The sequence below is a fragment of the Actinia tenebrosa genome, unplaced genomic scaffold (genome assembly GCF_029948245.1).
Source record: "Actinia tenebrosa isolate PJP-AT-01 unplaced genomic scaffold, QUT_ActTen_1.0 PGA_scaffold0__85_contigs__length_37466705, whole genome shotgun sequence".
Classification (NCBI taxonomy): Eukaryota; Metazoa; Cnidaria; class Anthozoa; order Actiniaria; family Actiniidae; genus Actinia; species Actinia tenebrosa.
In genome coordinates this window covers 21,484,314-21,503,949 of record NW_028292569.1, presented here as the reverse complement: position 1 = coordinate 21,503,949, position 19,636 = coordinate 21,484,314, and the positions used below count along the sequence as shown (strand labels likewise).

Below are 19,636 nucleotides of genomic sequence, written 5' to 3'. Positions count from 1 at the left end.
AAAAATAGACGCTCGATGAGCGCGTGTGGCTACTGCAGAATTGCGAAACTGGGGTTTAGTTCATTTATTTTTAGTGGAATGCTCTTAATAAACATGTTTTTACGGGTTTGCTGAGGAAGCAAGTGTAATCTATATATTTTCGTCCGCGCCCTGGAGAGCCTCGTTAACAGGCTATCCGAGGTATGGACTGCAATTTCGCTTCATTGATCTTCTTTTGTCTTTTAATTTAGTTTCTCACTAAATTACTTATGTCGTGTTTTTCTATGACAACGTTTTTGCAAGTAGGTATATATATTTATTGATTTCCCTCAACTTTTCTGGAACGCATGTGCCTAATGGCATACAACTAGGTACACTACTGTAGTTGTTGTTTTTATATTATGGCTCGCCCTGGCACTAGTTTCCTGTCTTTGTGTTTGGTAGTTTTAGGCCGGGCTGGGAGCTGAATGTTTTGGAGGGAGACGTCAAAAGAGCTGTTTTGAGTGTTCTCAAGTTTCGTTGAAAATGTCCCAATAATATTTTCTGTTTGTTGTGGTCGTGTTGTGTTGTGTTTTTTTTTTTTTTTTTTTTTTTTGAGCGGGCAGAGTGTAATAGTGCCAGCTTTATATTGAGAAACCTGTAGACTGTAGAACGAAGCAGACCATTTAACGTATATATACACAATTTATTAAAATAAGAAGTAGTTCAAGGCATTTTACAACTTCTTTCTTTGTTAATGGGGGTTATCAGGTTGCGTGACGTTTTAAAATTTAATCCAACATATCGAAAAATAATATTCTAAAAGAACATGCCAAAATTAGTAAAAGAGGCTCAATTATCCTCCAAAGAGTAGTAGTAATAAATTATGCGTTCGGTGTGTGTATAATGAAGTAGAGAGAATAAGAGAAAAATATCAAATGCCCTTGGCAGGATTCGAACCCACGTCTTTGGTATTCTAGTCCGATGCGTTAACCACTACACTACAAGGACCAACCACGCTGGTAACGCAGCCAGAATATGAAATGTAGGGTATTCGTGAGGATCCCAGAGCGATATTTTTTTCTCTATAGATAAGTTGAACACCGTAAATATGTACGCAAAGAATAGACATAGTATAGTAGTAAGCAGCCAGAATATGAAATGTAGGGTATTCGTGAGGATCCCAGAGCGATATTTTTTTCTCTATAGATAAGTTGAACACCGTAAATATGTACGCAAAGAATAGACATAGTATAGTAGTAATAAATTATGCGTTCGGTGTGTATATAATGAAGTAGAGAGAATAAGAGAAAAATATCAAATGCCCTTGGCAGGATTCGAACCCACGTCTTCGGTATTCTAGTCCGATGTGTTAACCACTACACTACAAGGACCAACCACGCTGGTAACGCAGCCAGAATATGAAATGTAGGGTAAAAAGAGGCTCATTTATCCTCCAAAGAGGCTCAATTATCCTCCAAAGAGGCTCAATCATCCTCCGAAGAGGCTTTTGCTCTCCCAATAAAGGATTTTTTATCTGCATACAAAGCGCATTGTCTGTGATCAGCCAGGTTTGTCTTCGCTGTCCTGCCTGGTAATTTCGGCGTAAAAATCGGCCTAAAATTTGAGTAACACTTGCAAAACCTTTCATTTAATAGTACAGAAAAACCAAATAAAAGTTGTGATAAATAAAAGTGAAAAATTTTATGAAAACACTTCACTTACTTGAACTTTGTACAATAGTCAACCATGAACGTCGAGTCTCCCACCACGAGGTTCCAAGGCCGTCATCGTCATCCCCCTCGGCAATAATCGGAGTACAGCGAGATTTTATTGTTCAAGCGTTGATTGGTTCCGAAGTTTGTTCTTTGTTTCGTATCAAATTGTTTATTATTGATGATGATTGCTGATTGGTTCCGAAGTTAATCACAATCCCTTTCGACTAATTCCGAACGTTTGTCAGTCACACTCACTCACTCTTACGGACGGACGGACACAACTCGATGACATAGTGGCTTCGCCTCTTCGAGGCAGTAGCCACAAAAACTGTAAGCAATAAATCAACATGTAAATGTAATACAATCTAAATACACATGAAGTGAGCAATATAAAAAGGATGCATTTTTAGATCTTTGTGGAAGTAGTTTCTCTTTTCCACAGGGACGGATCCAGGAATTTGTTCACGGAGGGGTGCTGCGCGCAAAAACAAAAAAAAAAAAAAAACAAAAACAAAAAAACAGGTGGGGGTGCATCCTTAGAATCAAAGGGTAAAAACATTATTTTGTATTGGTTATCTTCGAAATATAGGGGCACAAATTTGAACCAGGGAGGGGTGCGCACCCCCTGCACCCCTCCCCTGGATCCGCCACTGTTTCCAGGTTATGGAAATATATATATTTAGGCATTGCCTAAAAGCGGAGCTCCCAGTACGGAAGTCACAGGGAGAACAAATTGAATGAAACTGCAAGGTAAAAATAAGATCGGGGAAAAAATCTTCAATTTTTTTTTCGAGATGAAGATAATTTCTCCCATAATAAAAACCATGCAGTGAAATCGAATTGAAATGCACTACATTGTTTTTGTTTATTTATTATTATTTTTTTGTTGGTTTTTATTTTTTATTTTTTGCGCGAGTATACTCTCCCACTTAGGAATTTTGTACACAACTCACCACCACCCTCAGGGGCTAGTTTTGTTCTTGGAAGATTTTCTTCGACAAAATTTTCCAAGGCCGACAGTTTTAGGTTTTGAATATCTTTTACTTTAAGAAAAACGAAAGATAACTACAGTTATTTTTTTCCGGTCCGGTATCCTAAAAAATCGTGCGTTCTGATTGGCTGTTTGAGCGGGCGGTATTTTGTCAGTATCTGCCCGCGGTCGCGGTCCGGTATCCTTGGCCGCTAAACAACAAAACAAGTATTGCAATTTGTTGTTTTTACTGGCAATATTTATTCACTTATTTTCTCTACAAAACACGCTGTTTTACAGTCACGTTTATCTCAGTAAGATGTCTGATGACGAGCATAGTGATAGCGAATTCTATTATCCTTTGGACTACAAAAACAATGAAAACGAAAGCGAGAAAACCAGAGAAAAGCAAAGTTTTTCAGTGGACGACGTCCAAAGTTTCATACAGACTCAGCGTCCAGAAAATACTATTAAGAAAACTCAGTATGACCTAAATGTGTGGCGAAGATACTTGTCCGAGTGGGGAGAAACTACAGAAGTTGAAAACATACCTCCACAAAAGCTAAATTTGTTGATCTGTCGTTTCTTCATCGAGATACAAAAGAAAGATGGCGAAGCGTACGAGCCCTCTACACTAACCTCTTTCCATCGAAGTCTTCAGAGATACCTCAATGATAAGCAGTCCACAGTCAATATATTTAAAGATCAAGAATTTGCCATGTCAAGAGACGCTTTAAAGTCTAAAAAGAAACAACTGGCTGAAGTAAAGGCCAAGGGAAATCTTCCTCAAGCAGCCCGTGGTGTAACAGATGAAGAAGAAGACCTCTTGTTTGCATCTGGTGAGTTTGGCGAGCAAAATCCTGAGTCTCTTCAAAGGACTGTATGGTGGCTCCTATCTCTACATTTTGGTTTCCGTGCTCGCGATGAAAGCCGTAAACTGAAGTGGGGAGATGTTTCCCTGAATGTTGACAGCGTTACCGGAAAGGAAGTTTTAACTTGGGGCACAGAAAGAGGCTCAAAAACACGACAGGGCGAAGGAAATCGTGCATTCAAGCCAAACGCTTACGCTTCTGATAATGAGCGCTGCCCAGTAAAATATTACAAAGCCTTCCGTAGCCACAGACCACAAGAAATGCTTCATCCAGACTCTCCGTTTTACCTGGCTATCAAGCATAAACGAATGCAAAATTCAAATGTTTGGTATTGCAAAACTCCACTCGGTAAAAACGAGATTGGAAATCTTCTCTCGAAAGCTGCCAAACGAGTAGGGTTGAAAGGTAATGTGTCCAACCATAGTGTAAGGAAAACGTTCATTTCTCGCTTGATGGATGCTGGAGTTCCACCAAACTACGTAGCCCAGCTGAGTGGACATAAGAATCTCAAAAGTCTCGACTCTTACAGCACAGCTTCGTTGACTTATCAGCGCGAAATGTCATTGACTCTCAGTCGGTCAAAACAGTCAAGCCGCTCTATAATGGCTGCCAACACAACAGAAGTTTCTTGCTCTGAAGATATCAATGCCAAGCCAAGTACATCCACAAGTTCGTCATCAGAGGGTGGACCATTTGGCTATGGTATTTTTCCTGGTTCGTCCATTGGTAGAGTTGAAGGCTGCTCATTCACTGTGAACATCGTTCATCAACACGTGCAAGCACCAAAACCAGCCAAAAGGCGAGGAATTCTTGAAAGTGATGACTCTGAATCGCAGTAGACATTGACTTTGATATAATTTAATGCACCCATCTGCAGTTAAGCTTTTTCTGATGTGATCTTGTGCATTTCTTAAACGAATTAGAATTTGATAAAAGCTCTTTTTTAAGTCATCGTAGCACTGCTGTGCTTGTTGTTTGATCCATATCAGTGCGCATGCACGGTTTCTCAATCGTTTGATTGACATGACATGTTATTGGCTTTTTTGTAAATGTGAATAAATTACTTTCACTTTTTCTAATTTTTCAACTTGATCATATTGTTATTACTCAGTGAATAAAATATTTTTTTAATGATATTACTTCCCTTACAACGTATGCAAATTTTTTTCTTTCAATAAATATTGCCATCCATTATCTTTGACGTTTTTCAAATAATAACAGCAACGTTGCACGATTAAAAAAAAGTAAAAAAATACGGGAAAAAAATAAATAAGTTATTTACCGTCCTATAGTCGGTCCGGATAGGGAAAAACTGTGCCCTCGGTCTTGAAAACGGACCTCGGCCTAACGGCCTCGGTCCGTATATTCAAGACCTCGGGCACAGTTTTTCCCTATCCGGACCTCCTGGCCGGTAAATAACATATATGTAATCCAACATAATAACGAGTTTAATGAAATTTACCTCAGATGTCTTTCATTGAAATCGAAAATCTGGAGATTTAGGACAAATCAATACCAAAAAACTGGTTAAGGCGAGCAGAAAATAAGCTTACTTAATATCTTTTACAGAACGAGACGAAGTTTACATTCAGTTAAACTTGACAAGTACAACTGAGACAAAATAGAAAATACTGCAAAAGGCAATGCAAAATACAAAATGACGAATTTTTTGTCAGTAAATTGGCGTTCGTAAATGTTTTTGAATATTTTTTAGCTTTTTGAATTGAAAGACAAGGTCTTTAAACAATAACATTTCTCAACAGCACAAATTTAAGCTCATTTTTATAATCATACTTCCTCGAACAGCTTTAATAAACAGTTGAATATTTGGTGTGAATTTATATTTCATTCAATAATCAAAAAATTTATATATGGAAAGATATAAAATTATTGAATGAAAGTCTTCTTTGTTTTGCCGATGGGACCCCACGACAGGAGGCAAACAAAGCTTCATTTTTCTTGAACGAAAAACATACGATAGTTGGTTTAAAACAACCGAATTGTTAAAGATTTACAAAGCTAAATAAAGGACGGATATTTGTTGTAGTAATATGCTCTTTGTGTTATATTTCCTCCAGCACTAAAATAAAATCAAGCTTATCTATAGAAATATAAAATTTTTTGAGAGAAAGTCTTTGATTTGTCATTTTGTCGAGAAAAATGCTTGTCAAAAAAAATAATAATAATATACGACTGTTTGCTAAAAAAACACACACCTGAATTCTTGAAGAACACTTCTTGATCCATCTTTGACTACATGAACGTATTTTTAAAATTGTTTTTGGTCTATAACTTGTCCTAAAACGATTTTTTTCTGTGCATTTGAGAGCCGCCTTTGTGAGTAGTTTTGCTTTGACATCAAGCGGGATTCCTGTGTTGTGTACACTGTAGACGGACAGACGGACGGACGGACGGACGGAAGTGACGTCAGCCAAGCCATGAAAAATCAACTCGATTAGACCAAGATATTTGCTGTTCAGCTTTCTCACTAGTCTTTTAAGATATTGCTGATTTCCAATAAGCTTGTAATTAACTGGAATCTCAAGTCCTTTCCCTTTACCCCCGGGGGGGGGGGGGGGGGGGGGGGGGGGGGAGGAGGGGGGGTAACTACCACCCCAACTTGGGTAGGGGTGTGCCGCCAGGACCTCAAAACCCTGACCCTATCCCAGACCTGAAAATTTGATTTGTACATCCTATCCCAGACTAAAGGACGGAAAAGACGGTTTTTCAACAGATTGCAATCAATATTTACTAACGTTTTTCTTGTTTTTGTGCCGGGCAGAAAGCGTAGCCTATACGCCAGACAAAAAGACCAAATCGTTAACCCTATCCCATACTAAATTGATACCCTATCCCAGACAAAATAACAAAAAATGATACCCTACCCCAGACCCAAAAGCCGAAAAACCATACCCTATAGGGCGGCACATACCCGTATAGCAAATATAGGGGAGTACCCCCCCCCCCACCCCCCCGGCCCTTTACCCGCATTATAACGATGCCCAATACACTCCACTTCAACTTCTCCATAATCACGGATAAATTTAGAGAACAGCCTTGAAATCGCAATAGAAACATGTCCCACAATTTAGCCAGATTCATCTTTCCTGCAAGAGCATATTTGTCATAGGGATTGTTCTCCTCGATATCACACATCATGAGGTCTCCAACACAAACAGTAGAAACTTTGAAGTATGCGTGGTAACCACGAACGCTTGACTACACAAAAACTTCAAACTTTCCTGACATGACTTATTTGTAGTATGTAAGCGAATTTTGATCGAATTTTAGAGAGAAAAACAATCGGAATCCTACACCTTTTCAATCAAATTCGCAAGCGTTTGCAGAAATTGTTTGTTGTAATTTGTGAAGTGTATTGAGTTTCAATGAGGAAAACTTCACTTTGCTGTCAAGACAGGAAATGATCTGGCTGTGTAAACACTTAGCCTGCTGTACAGACGTTTTTAGTGCCGGCATAGGGGAACCTCTATTAACTATGGTGGCGGATCTAAAAACGTTTAAACTCATCGTTAATGATGAGCTTGGCGTTAGGTGCATATTCGGTGGGATGGGCGGAGCCAGGCACAAATTAGCGGTAACCATGGTCACCCTGTCACCACCCACCGAACACCTGTCACATTGACCGCGATCAGTCAATGGAATACTTACCTCTACTTACCTGTACCAGTGGTAGGGATGGCGGGCGGGAAATTAAACTCGTGTTGTAGCGTAATAGCGTAATAGCGTAATAGCGTCGTATAGCAAGTGCTAGCGATAGATAGCGATGGCGAATAAAGGTTCGCGTGGTTGGCATTAAGCTAGCGTGATCACGTGTGTAGCGTCTTATCGAATTTCGTAATGATAGCTATGATCCATATCTCATACAGGCCACAGAGATCGACTAGAATAGATTGCGACATGCTATAAACAACTTGCTAGCTGAGTCGATCAACGATCGCGTGAGGTAATAAATGCGTTGACAGCGGAGATAGCGGTATGCGTCCGGACAACGCTACTGCGAGATGTCATTGACCTCGAGTCTAACTTAGCCTAAATTACATTTAACCACATTTAAACTCATCGTTAATGATGAGCTTGGCGTTAGGTGCATATTCGGTGGGATGGGCGGAGCCAGGCACAAATTAGCGGTAACCATGGTCACCCTGTCACCACCCAATGGATTATCCAAGGTGCTTGGAGGAGAGGGACAGGGAACCAGGACCTCCCCACCGAAGTGCACCAAGCACCAAGCTCAGGAACTGGCAACAAACAGGAGAGAGCGCAACAACGAACAAGACACATAAGCAGCAGGTTAAACAGTTTTCTTTTAATTGTTAATCTCATCTATCATTGCTGTCGTATAGAAGTTTATGACAACTGTTGCGTTACTTTGGCTAGCGCTTCGGCAGGAGTTCTGATGTAAGACAAATAGGCGGTACTGGTCCAGCGGCCTAGTGCTTGGATGAGATGGTCGGGGACGCCATTGCGAGCAGCCTCAGTTGAAACACGTAAATTTGACAGTTTGCTACCCGGTTTAGTGACTTTAGTTGACTTATGGTCTACGATCTATTAACAGCTCATTGAAATGAAGCATCAAGCATCCCGTGAGTACCCAAAATTCCTACAAGGCATTTCAGCCGCTACGTCTTTAAAAGATCTAGACGAAAGTAACTGCTCACCAGCCAGTTCTCGGGGAAAAGACGCAAGAAACATGCGATTTGACGGAGCTAGAGGGAGTTGATTTTAGCAACAACAAATCAAACAGACGTGGGGCAAATCAGGAGATTTACTACGACTCGAGTCCGAGCTCGAGTTCGAGTTAAAGTTCGAGTTAGATACCAATTTAGCCAAACAAGTTTGGAAATACTATTGATAAAAAAATTGAAGAAAGTATCATAAGATTTTATTGATTTCATAAACTGGCTAATGGAGATTTTGATGAAAAAATGTATTGGAAATTTGCTCGCCAAGTGTTCGCTCAAGCAAGTTTGACCATTTCTCCGAGTTTACGAAACCGAGGTAAGCTTATAAGATTATTTGAAACATGAACTGAGGTTATTATGATTGTTTTTAAAATGTTATGTGTAAAAAAATTATCATTCCTAATTAGAAACACAAATGTCAATAGAAGAATAACCGATTCTACGATTTCTTTGTCATTCGAAAAATTTGAGAGCTTTAATAAAATCAAATTTTCTTCGAAGCGTAAGTTTAAAAAAAAATTGTACGATATTTTTCACTCAACTGTAGCCGAAAGTGCAAGGTATATAGCTTGAAATTTCCCTTATCCTTGTACCAAGAAACATTTTTCTTTCAGGGAACTATTGCATTCAGAAAACAGACGTCCATACCAAAAAAGTGCTATTTTCGCCATCAATCAAACGCTATATGAGCCAATCGCGCGCGGTAATTCTTAGACGACAATCACCATGTTATATTGACGGCTCTCTCTCGATCAAACTTATAGGAGAATCGCGAAATATTTTTGTCGTAATCATTGAAAGCATTTCATAAAAAAAGTCCACAGGCAAACCAAATGAACCAGAAACGTGATTCTCAGCGGTAACGGTCGCATGATCACAAAAAAAACGAGCGAAGTATACTGATAACTAACTCGAACTGGGTCTCAAACTTGAACTCGAACTGAACTCAAACTCGAGTCATAGAAAATCTCGCAAATCAGAGGAAGTTTTACATCATGGATTTCAAAATAAAATCTCTCGATCTTCAAGATGCAATGAAAGAGCTCAAGGCCAAAAAGCTCTGGGAAAAGGTTTCGGACCGAAGAGGAATTAGCAAGTCACTTGTTGTCAAATGGAACAAGGACCAATTAAAGATTAGAGGACAGCTAGCTCTCAACAAGACAAAGAAGAACAAAGGCACCGCAAGGCCTACAAGAGAAAGACGGCAACTCGTGTCTGGTAAAGTCAAAGACGAGAAGTTTCCTCTAGCAGCTGAGCGTGTTGTTGTTGAGTTCAAGCTACGAAGGGCGAAAGGGTGTAAGATATCTAAGCTTTGGCTGAAAAAGAAAAAAAAAAAGAAAAGATTGCAGCATGCTATGGAAACGAGGAAGCCGGGACATTTAAAGCCAGCGACAGCTGGTTTCAAAGGTTCAAAAAGCGCCATTGCATTGCATTTCGGAAAAGGACAAACAAAAAAAAGAGCTCAGCAAATGAGGATAAAACGTATGAAGTCAAAGGGAGTGAGCAGGTTTGGGTTTCCTTGACCCAGCCTTCAAGTGGCCTGGACAAGAGGCAAGCTACTTTGCAGCTTTGTATTCGTGCTCAAGGATAACAAAATGTCAAACCTGGCATTGTTTTCATGGGTAAAGGGAATGTGCGTGCTGACGAGAAAGCAGAGTATGATGAGGGTGTTGATGTCTATTTTCAGAGCTCTGCATGGATGGACAGTGAAACAAACATGCAGTGGGTAGCAAAAACACTTGTTCCAGGTATTGGTGACTCTGCAGAAGAGAAAGTGATTTTTGCAGACAATGTAACATTCCAGCATGATAAACAGTTTCATGATGCATGCAGGCATAAGCTGAATGCCATCTACTGCCTGAAAACCATACAGATAAGATCCAACCTATTGATGCTGGGTTTGGCAAAATGTACAAAACAAAAATTGAAGAGGAGATGGATAAGTGGCTTGAGACGAAGGACAATTTGGAACTATGGCAAGATAAACTCAGTGCAAAACAGGAGGGTCCTGATGACAGAGTGGGCTGCTGCCGCTTGGAGGAAACTGGTCAAGGACCAGGCATTTATCAAGAAATTATTTCAAAAGACAGAATGTCTAATGACAGTTGATGAGACTGATGATATAATCAGACCACAAGGACTTGATGACTATTAATTTTAAATCAATTCACTACTGCAGTACAGTACTTTTTCAAGCAACATGGGCTAAGGAGGAAACAAGTGGTTTTACATTTGTGCTTTGGTCAGAACTAATATAACGTTTTAATAATTCTACTCACAGAACCACAATAAACAAAACTAATATGAAACAATGACCCAGCACTCCTTTGTTTGGCACAATGAGAAGTTTAATCCAACAGAAAAAAATAATAAGGCCTGGTTATAAACTTCTCAAACCTCCAAACCCGCCAAAAGAAGGAGAGAAGTGCGCATCGTATGTGCGACTTGTAATTTACACGACATTGAGAATTAACTAGAAAAAAAAAAAAAAGTCCGCACCGAAGGCTAAGATATTACAACTGAGGCTACACACGAGGTTGAATGTAACCCTATACAAACCGACTATACTTAAGACCGGAAATGACGAACCCTTCGGTCTGGGTAGAATTAAATATTTTGACGTGGCTCAAAATAGGCCCATGAATTTCAAAGACCAGAGGCTGAAATATTCGTAAGAGTTATATCGTAGCGCAGCTGGGCAATATATGTAAATGTATATGTTAAGGTTCTTGGGGGTGTACTTTGGTGGGAGGAGGGCTGGGATTAATTGAAAAATAGGCTGATTACCATTTTGTTTTGAAGTTGGATTTTATTTGTTTTTCCACAGAAATAAGAACCTAATTTTAATAATAAGGAATAAGGACCTGTATTTTTTTATGTTAGCCTAAACAGGTTCTTGTTTATATGGTAGTTAACACAATTTTGGGCTATTTAGGTTCTTAAAAGAACCTAAATAGCCCAAAATTGTGTTAACTACCATATAAACAAGAACCTGTTTAGGCTAACATAAAAAAATACAGGTCCTTATTATATGGCAAGGTAATTTCACACGCTATGATTGGTCAATTTGCGGTCCATAATTTACGGTACGGACCGAAAAATGAAATGGTTCACTGAGTGTACGTACTTATGATCTTTTAAAACATTCAAATCTTCATTGAAAAATATATTTCTGGATGAAAATCGTCGCGAAACCTTCAATAAACAATTAAGATAACTGAAAGTCACTGGCATTTAATGAAGAACGTATCAAACAAGCGACAACTCTTTCATACAAGCGACAACTCTTTCGATCAAGGCTCGCGGCTACACGGCACTAGTTGAGCGATTTTGTACGACTAGAAAAAACTAAAATAACTAACTATGCTAAAACTAAAACTAGGTCAAACGACGAACTAAAGGGTGGTGAATAGCGGCTAATTCAGTAAATGAAATAAGGATAGGTTTACAAGTAGAAATGACGTAAATTCATTATTTCAGTAAGCTTACAACGTCAAGTTTGAACTTATCTGAATCGATCGGGTGAAGAAGCCAGTGGTTTCTTTCGTTAACGTTTTAATCAGTTTTCTAGGCTCATCCACTCTTGAAGTATTTCCTTATTTCAGTAATATTTCATCCACACTTGAATTTGAATGCATTTTTGGACAGGAGAGTTGGCAGTACCTTTCTTAATTGAGTCGAAAGTGTGCCGTCTTCATGACTTCACCAATTGTGCATATGGCGGCCTGCTTCAAACAGTCAAAACGTTGAAAATTGACGAAAACTATCCATGTCCAGCGAGCCGTAATTTTCCAAACCTTCTCATTCATTTGTGGAGAGAGTTTTTGAGATTTTTTCCCAATAAAAGGCAGGAAAACAAACGGAAGGCTGTAGTATTTTTCATCTTGGTTGTGAAGATCTTGAAGTTTGAAGTACGACAGTTTTCTTTTCAATCTCATCAGTTGAGTTCTTTTGATGTCTTTTTTGAGGTCTTTTGATGCCTTTTTTGCTTTGCATTTCCATGTTTTGCAAAAGAAAGCCTCACTTTCGTTAACTAGTATTTCAGAAAATCTTAAAAAAGAGTAAACTAAAACTTCTCCTTTTGAGCGACTCAAACACTACTTGAGTTTTGGCACGTACAGGAAACCCTTCCAATGCAGTTCTCGTTTGACATGCGCTGTCAACTTTACTTTTTTTTTTTTTTTTTTGCTTTGCCTCTTTTTAATCTCAATGCCTTGCCATATAATAAATATCTTATTAACCTCGTTTGCTTGGTCCGTACCGTAAGTTATGGATCCTCGTTTTTTCCACTTTTTTATGGCCCGCCCGCTACGCGCTTGGGCCATAGGGCAGTGGAAAAAACTCGGTCCATGACTTACGGTACGGACCTCGCACTCGGTTAATAAGAGCTATTTATTCGCGGGTTTTTACTATAATCCTCAGTAGGTAAGTGACCAGGGTTTGGAAGTAAATCATAGAAATCTATTTCATTTTCTTCATTCATTTTTACACATTACGTTTTACTCACGCATAGTGAAGTATTCAAAATCATTCATAGAGAACCAAGATGATGACGACTACTCGTCTTGTTTGAGATGGACTTTGATGGGATGTCTTTTGTAGATTTCGTTAGTAAATTCCTATTGCTATAAATATTTTCTTTAACTTCAAGATGAGTAAGCTTGGCAATAAGTCGATTTTTTACCTTTTTAGCATAAGGAAGTCGGTGTACCTTGGAGATATCTTGATATTAATACCTCTAGATATATTAATATAACATGATTGCACTTATTATTGAACTTACTTGTAATGTTAAAACTTGTATTTGCTTTAGTTGTTGGTGCTCCTATATCAATAATAAAAGAAATAAAATAAGGTACACATTTATAATGTGCGTTTATTCAGACTGTTGATTCCTTATACACAGGCGAGTGATGTCATTGAAATGCGACGTACTTTGGTGATAATTAGCTCTCTCTCTCTCTCTCTCTCTCTCTCTCTCTCTCTCTCTCTCTCTCTCTCTCTCTCTCTCTCTACCGTATAGTCGCGATTGACTCCAGCCTGCCAAAAAAGGTTTAACAACCTATTGTTAAATTATTTATGCAATACTAACAAAATTAAGGAACTCATGCAAAAACACTATTTTAGGAAAGATATCTAGAATAAAGAACAGTAAAATCTTATAATAAAGGTGCACAGTAAAGACTAAGATAAAAAGAAAAAAAAGAAAGAAAGAAAGAAAGAAAGTTATGTACATTAAAATGATATAACATGACAATATTAGGAATTAATCTTTAGAAATAGAACATTCTTAACAAGACAACTATAGGTATTTCAAATACGCTTGCATGTAGTACTGAAATGAATATTATAAACTAATTACGATTTTGAGACGACAATATCACGAAATATTGACGGCTAGTTGGGAGTTCGCGACTCCGCCCAATACCGAATATATTTTCTCCCAACGCCGTCAACATTTCTTGTTATTGTCGTCTCAAAATCGTAATTAGTTTTGTATCGCGATTCTAAAGAATTTAAGAGTGGATGTCAGGAAAAATCAGACATTTTTGAAATTTCGTGGCAAGTGTGAAAAAATCGATTTGTCTCACATTTTAAAGTGAGGTAGGCTATGATGTAATACAAACCCCTACACACTTAGTTTTAGAAAATATTGTTTTATTTCTAAGAAATCAAAATATTTCTTTTAGGCCTCTGACATATTGGCACGAATATCTGGACATGGTATTCCTCTTCAAAGTCATCCACGCCCATGCTTTGCTGAATAACAGCATCAAACTACAGAACGCCGAATAAAACAGTACACCCGTAGCAAGACTCCAAGACCCCAAGCCTGAAGACATCGTCACCCTAGATATCCCTCCACACAGATCCCTGACCTTCCAAAATAGCTGTTTCATGCGGTCTGCACGAATCTGGAACATCCTACCTACTGAACTAAGAAAAAGAACACTCACTCTGTCTAAATTCAAAACCTGTCTCTTCTCTCACTACGAGTCTGCTCTCCTGTACCTCTACGATCTTGAAGACCAGTGCACGTGGAAATCTGTGTATGTCAAATGCCATCAAACAAGAACACTGAAAGGAACTTTGAAATGCTGTTTTTAACTATAAGTATATGATCGATTCTGAATATGCCAATATGAAAGACACTCTCTTAGTGATCATGTCTGTAACTATGTAGCTTGTCTTATTTAACTTTTTTAGTCTCTAGGATCGTGTTAGTTCAGCTAATGATTCTTTCATGTAGTTTGTCAGTTTAGCTAAAAGGACGATTTAATTTATTATTTAAATAATCTTATAGGTCGTATCGATTAAGGATTAATTTAAGTCGTTTAGTTGACTTTAAGGATCAAATAGAAAAGTTAATTGAAAGGTCTTACTCTGTGTAGACCGTTTGTCCCTCTTTCCCGGCTTTAGTTACAAGGATCCAATTAGTTTAGCTTGAAGAATTTTTTTTTTATTTTTTATTTTTTTTTTTTATATATATTTATTTACAACTTAAAGAGTAGCACACTAAGTGTGCTACACGAGATTTTTCTACAACATGATTTATATTTTATGATTTACATCTTTTTGCATCTTATGATGAAAAGCTTACATCATTTTAACATGATTACTAGTATAAATATATTGATATTAGATTACAGCACACACAACAACAAGCACAAAAATATATATATAAATATAAATACACGAACAAACATAAGATTTGCCAGTTATTTGATTATATCTAGTGCGAGACATATTTTCCCCCATTTCTTTTTGTGTTTGAAAATAACGTTATTCTCCTTGGCTACCTTATACTCAATTCTTTCATTTTGTCTCAAAACATTTTGTATAAACTTTAAATTAGGAGTTTTCTGGCTCTCTCTTGCTTTATATAAACACATTTTGTATGTTAATATGATATAGTTGATTATGGTATCATCTACACCTAAAATGATATTGGATTTATTACATTATGGTAAGTGAATATCAAAATCAAAGAGCCAATTCCTTAATTCAAAATAAAAATTCATTGATTCAATGCATTCTACAAAGAAAACCAGCAAGGTTTATTACTTAAATTTTTCAAACCCCAAAGCACTTATTGCTGGTTTTCATTGCCGCAATGCATCTTGGTTGAATGTAGCAAAAGACTTGTCATTGATCTCTTTTGCTAAATCAACCATCATGGTCACCAATTTTTTTGTTATTTTATTCTCTTAGGAATGTTTGAAAAACCCCTTTTAAATAACTTGTTTTAATATTGCTTAGTCTGATTATTTAGATTTTTTTCTGAAGGTTGCCCCACAAGGGTTAGATGTGATCCTGGAACAGAAAATGGTATCATTGCCAGATGCCAGATGTTCTTGCAAAGGCATGGGCATGACCCCTTAGCAGGTAGAAACAGCTGTTATGAAGGTTCTTCTATTGTTAATCAGGTAAATTGTCATCAGATTTTGAAAATCACTTCTTGTATTAATGGACTCTTATCCAGTCATTGATTCATGTATGTTGCTAAACTAATCCCTATCAATGTATGTAAGTTAATTAATTACTATGTTTATTTAAAAAAAATTATGCTATTCTATTAATATTATTTTAATAATATTATTATTAATATATTATTATTATCATTTTAATATTTAAAAATATTACTTTATAGCCAATTGAATCTTTCTGGAGACATTTTAGAGAAGAAGGCTTCCAGTTTTGGATAGATAAGTTCAAGGTAAAAAGAATATGAGCGTCAGTCAAACCAGATGAGATTATAATAAATTCATTGGCATCTCTATCTATACACAGTGTGATGTAATCCTTTGTTATTAATGCGCCAACCAGAAATGAATTGGCCACGAAGACAAATGAACCAGACAAAACCCTTTGTACTGATCTTGGTTGACATATTATAATCACAATGCTTTTGTTTGTAAACATTGAGAAGTGCTAATGATGCGATGTGTTTTTCCCCATTTGGAAATATTCTTATTACAAAGTAGTGAAAATAGATTTTCTTTCTTGAACTGCATTATGTAGTACATGGAGAGTGTACAGAGCAGAGCAGGTAGGGAATTACTACCATAGTCACTTTAGAAAATAAAAATTTCCGTTTGTCATAATTCTATTTTTGTTTCCATTATTAGAGCCTACAACAAAGTGGTAAATGGGACCCAGGAAATACTGTCCATAAGTAAGTGCTGTATCTCCATATCATTTATGAAGAAGTGCTAAAAGCCATGATCAAATAATTGAAGCAAAAAACATTTTCATTCAAGGTTATGTCTCTTGTATGTTTATACACCATTGCTGCAGTTGGAAGTAAATGAAATAAAGGAAGACTGGAACTCACACAGAATAAGATTTCAGAGGGGTGAAGACAGACCATGTAGAGTGCCCAATGATTTATATGAGTTCCCAACTTTGAAAGGTATTACACAGTCTTAATTCAGACTATAACTTAGATTAATTTAAATATAAGTATTTTCATTACAAATATTTTTGGCATAATCCATAAAAAACAATATTGAATGTTCTAAATAGTTTATTATTATTTCTAACACAAGCACAAAGGCTGTTAAAATCTAACTATCGAGACGAAAAGGTTTTTCCAAACAAATTAAAGTATGTTTGGCAAAAATCAAATGCTTTAATGTTATATAATGTTCTTCTACCCCGGCAAGTGCAAAACTGTTTACACAGAAATTTATAAATCGAAAACTATCTTGACTCTATATACATTTCTTTGTAAGATCTGACTTAACTCGCTTAACACTTTCAAGTAACACCGCTGCATTTGTACGCGGGCGCATGACCGGAATAGTTGGCGATGATCGATGGCTGTGGTATAAATTCTGTTATAAATTTTGTTCCAGTCAAAAGAATAGCTTGAAGAATTATTAGGTTAAGTCCTAAGGACTGATTTAGGTCAGTTTAGTTCATTTAGTTCATTTATTCATGCCGTTTAGTTGATAGGATCTATTGTAAGTGGGGAAAACCTGTAGTAGATTCCTAGCCTCTCTTATTTGACCTCTTATTTTTCAGCGATACATTTTGTAGTCTCTTTTCTTTAACCCACTAGCTATTGATAACCTAAGAGTTGGCTATACGTAAAATTAAAAAATAAAATAAAATAAAATAAAATGCTAATAAGAGGGGTCTGAAAATGAGCAGAATTACAGACCTCTTGCACTAAAACTAAGCAAGGTTAAACCTTTTTAGTTAGTAGAGTGATTTTTTCGCGTGTAACTCGAATAAAGAATTTTAAGTCGATTTTTAACAGGACATACTTTCAACACTCTCAAAAGTAGCTTGGCAACAAGTGGCAATTTTACTATGGCCGAAACATTGGAATCGATTTATGTTCAAGCTATTTAAAGATGAGGAGTTTTTCTTTAGTTGTACAAAAAACAATTAGCTTGTGTAAATCACTTTTCGAATTTTTATGTTCGGTCAAAGTTGCCGTAAAAAGTCGTTTTTTAGGGCCGGGCTTAGCTTTTGAAACGAACAACAAACCCGGGGCTTCTCGCTCACTAATAAAACACTTGAAGTTTCACCAATGCTTTTACACATAACTTTATGTTTCTAACCATGCCAACCTTGTTTAATGTAGAAGATTAAATTCTTTATGAGAGATTTTGAACGAAGATCCGGTGTTGTCATATTATAATACAGTCAAATCATAAAATGTTGTCGTCAACCAACTCAAGTCTACGGGACTGGACCGGAAGGAACTCTAGGTAGCAATCATTGAAGCCGAGTTGTCCCCATAATTTTATCTGACTAGTTATGTCTTGTTTACTGCACGAACCTTCGTAGGTGAGGCGGGAAGTGTTGAAGGAAACGTTTTTTAAATGCCTTCATACTTTCGGAATTGTAAACTGAATCATAACTACTTTATTTTTCTTTCCCTAAACCCGAAGACATGCACTTGATGGATTGTTTCTCGCCATTATTATCTTATTTCTAGCGGGAACAATTAATTCAGAACGAATAATTAACTGCTTCAGTGATTTTTACCCATATTCCTTTCGGTCCAGTCGCGAAGGCTTGAGCCGGTCGACGACAACGTTTTTTGAATTGACTGTATATAATATCTGTGTCAACAATGGCTTTCAAAACAACGATTGAATTCGTCTGCACTATTCCGCACATTTCAGCCTTTTAAAAGGAAATCGCTTATATTTCCATATTTTTTGAGTGCTAAAGATCCCGCTTGATTTCTGAAGCTGCATAGCGAAAACTATTATACCGATATTGTTGGGAAATATAAAGAATTGGAATTGGAATAATCATGTGAGAAATTTGCATTCTTTGGGCCACCAATAACTATTCAGAATTTTCGAATCGAAGGGTTTTTACTTTGGGTCGAAGAAAGTAAATAAGGGATGAACCATTAGATAATTGATGGGGGAGGGGGTGGTTGCACTACGTGAATTTTGGTTGCATGATTTTTTTTTTTTTTTTTTTTTTTTGGCTCAACCCTTCCACGTTTATTATTATTATTTTTTTTTTGCGTACATTTAGGTATTTTTATTCTAGAGAGAAGAGGTTGCACGAGATTTTTTTGAGGTTTAAGTGCTTGCTCGATATTTGTGGGGGATTTACGCAACCCCACTCCCCCCTCCATCAACCATCAACTATCTAATGGTCCGTCCCTAAAGGCGTGAAGGCGCGAGTTCTGAATCCCACGTTCCATAAATTCCAATTCTTTATAATTTTTTTGTACAACTGAAGTAAAAACTCCTCATCTTTAAATAGCTTGAACATAAATCGATTCCAATGTTTCGGCCATAGTAAAATTGCCACTGTTGTCAAGCTACTTTTGAGAGTATGTCCTGTTAAAAAATCGACTAAAAATTCTGTATTCAAGTTACACTTGAAACAATCACTCTACCAACTAAAAAGATAGAACACTTGAAGTTTTTTTATATTTTAAAGGTTTAATCTTGCATAGTTTTAGTACAAGAGGTCTGTAATTCTGCTCATTTTCAGACCCCTCTAATTAACATATTGACTCCCTAAAAGAAATATTTTAATTTCTTGGAAATAAAGCGATATTTTCAGAAACTAAGTGTGTAGGGGTTTGTATTACATCATAGCCTACCTCACTTCAAAATATGAGACAAATCGATTTTTTCACACTTGCCACGAAATTTCAAAAATGTCTGATTTTTCCTGACATCCACTCTTAAATTCTTTAGAATCGCGATACAAAACTGTTTTTGAAATGTTTGAGTTTTACTGACATCCAATCTTAACACACGAAAAAGGAAAAAAAGAAAAAAAACTAACCGATTTTCTTTGATTAAAAGCGAAATTCTCCTTACTAGCGCGCGCTATGGCGTAAGCAACAATCGTAAAAATTTGACGCGCACGCTTCAAGTTCAAGCTTAAGCTTCCCTTTTCGTCGCGCGTTAGCCAATCAGAAAC

General features: G+C 37.1%; 3 protein-coding genes and 1 pseudogene across 5 annotated transcripts in view; 3 read left to right on the top strand and 1 right to left on the bottom strand.

The window, feature by feature from the left end:
• The window catches only part of LOC148913774 (uncharacterized), a 203,344-nt gene that overhangs the window by 92,657 nt on the left and 91,051 nt on the right, over positions 1-19,636 (top strand). The gene's annotated exons all lie outside the window — the stretch shown is intronic.
• The window catches only part of LOC148913778 (protein CEPU-1-like), a 54,843-nt gene that overhangs the window by 1,641 nt on the left and 33,566 nt on the right, over positions 1-19,636 (bottom strand). Inside the window, exon 7 of the mRNA XM_089039904.1 lies at positions 13,005-13,046. Coding sequence (XP_088896030.1) covers positions 13,005-13,046 — 42 coding nt within the window. The remainder of the gene's footprint in view (positions 1-13,004; positions 13,047-19,636) is intronic.
• Positions 9,217-10,376, top strand: LOC148913780 (uncharacterized; annotated as a pseudogene).
• On the top strand, positions 15,131-16,652 carry LOC148913779 (uncharacterized). Its single transcript, XM_089026038.1, has 4 exons — positions 15,131-15,648; positions 15,873-15,938; positions 16,351-16,397; positions 16,483-16,652. Exons 1-4 carry the CDS (start codon positions 15,571-15,573, stop codon positions 16,649-16,651), a joined length of 360 nt encoding a protein of 119 aa, XP_088882164.1. The 5' UTR covers positions 15,131-15,570; the 3' UTR covers position 16,652.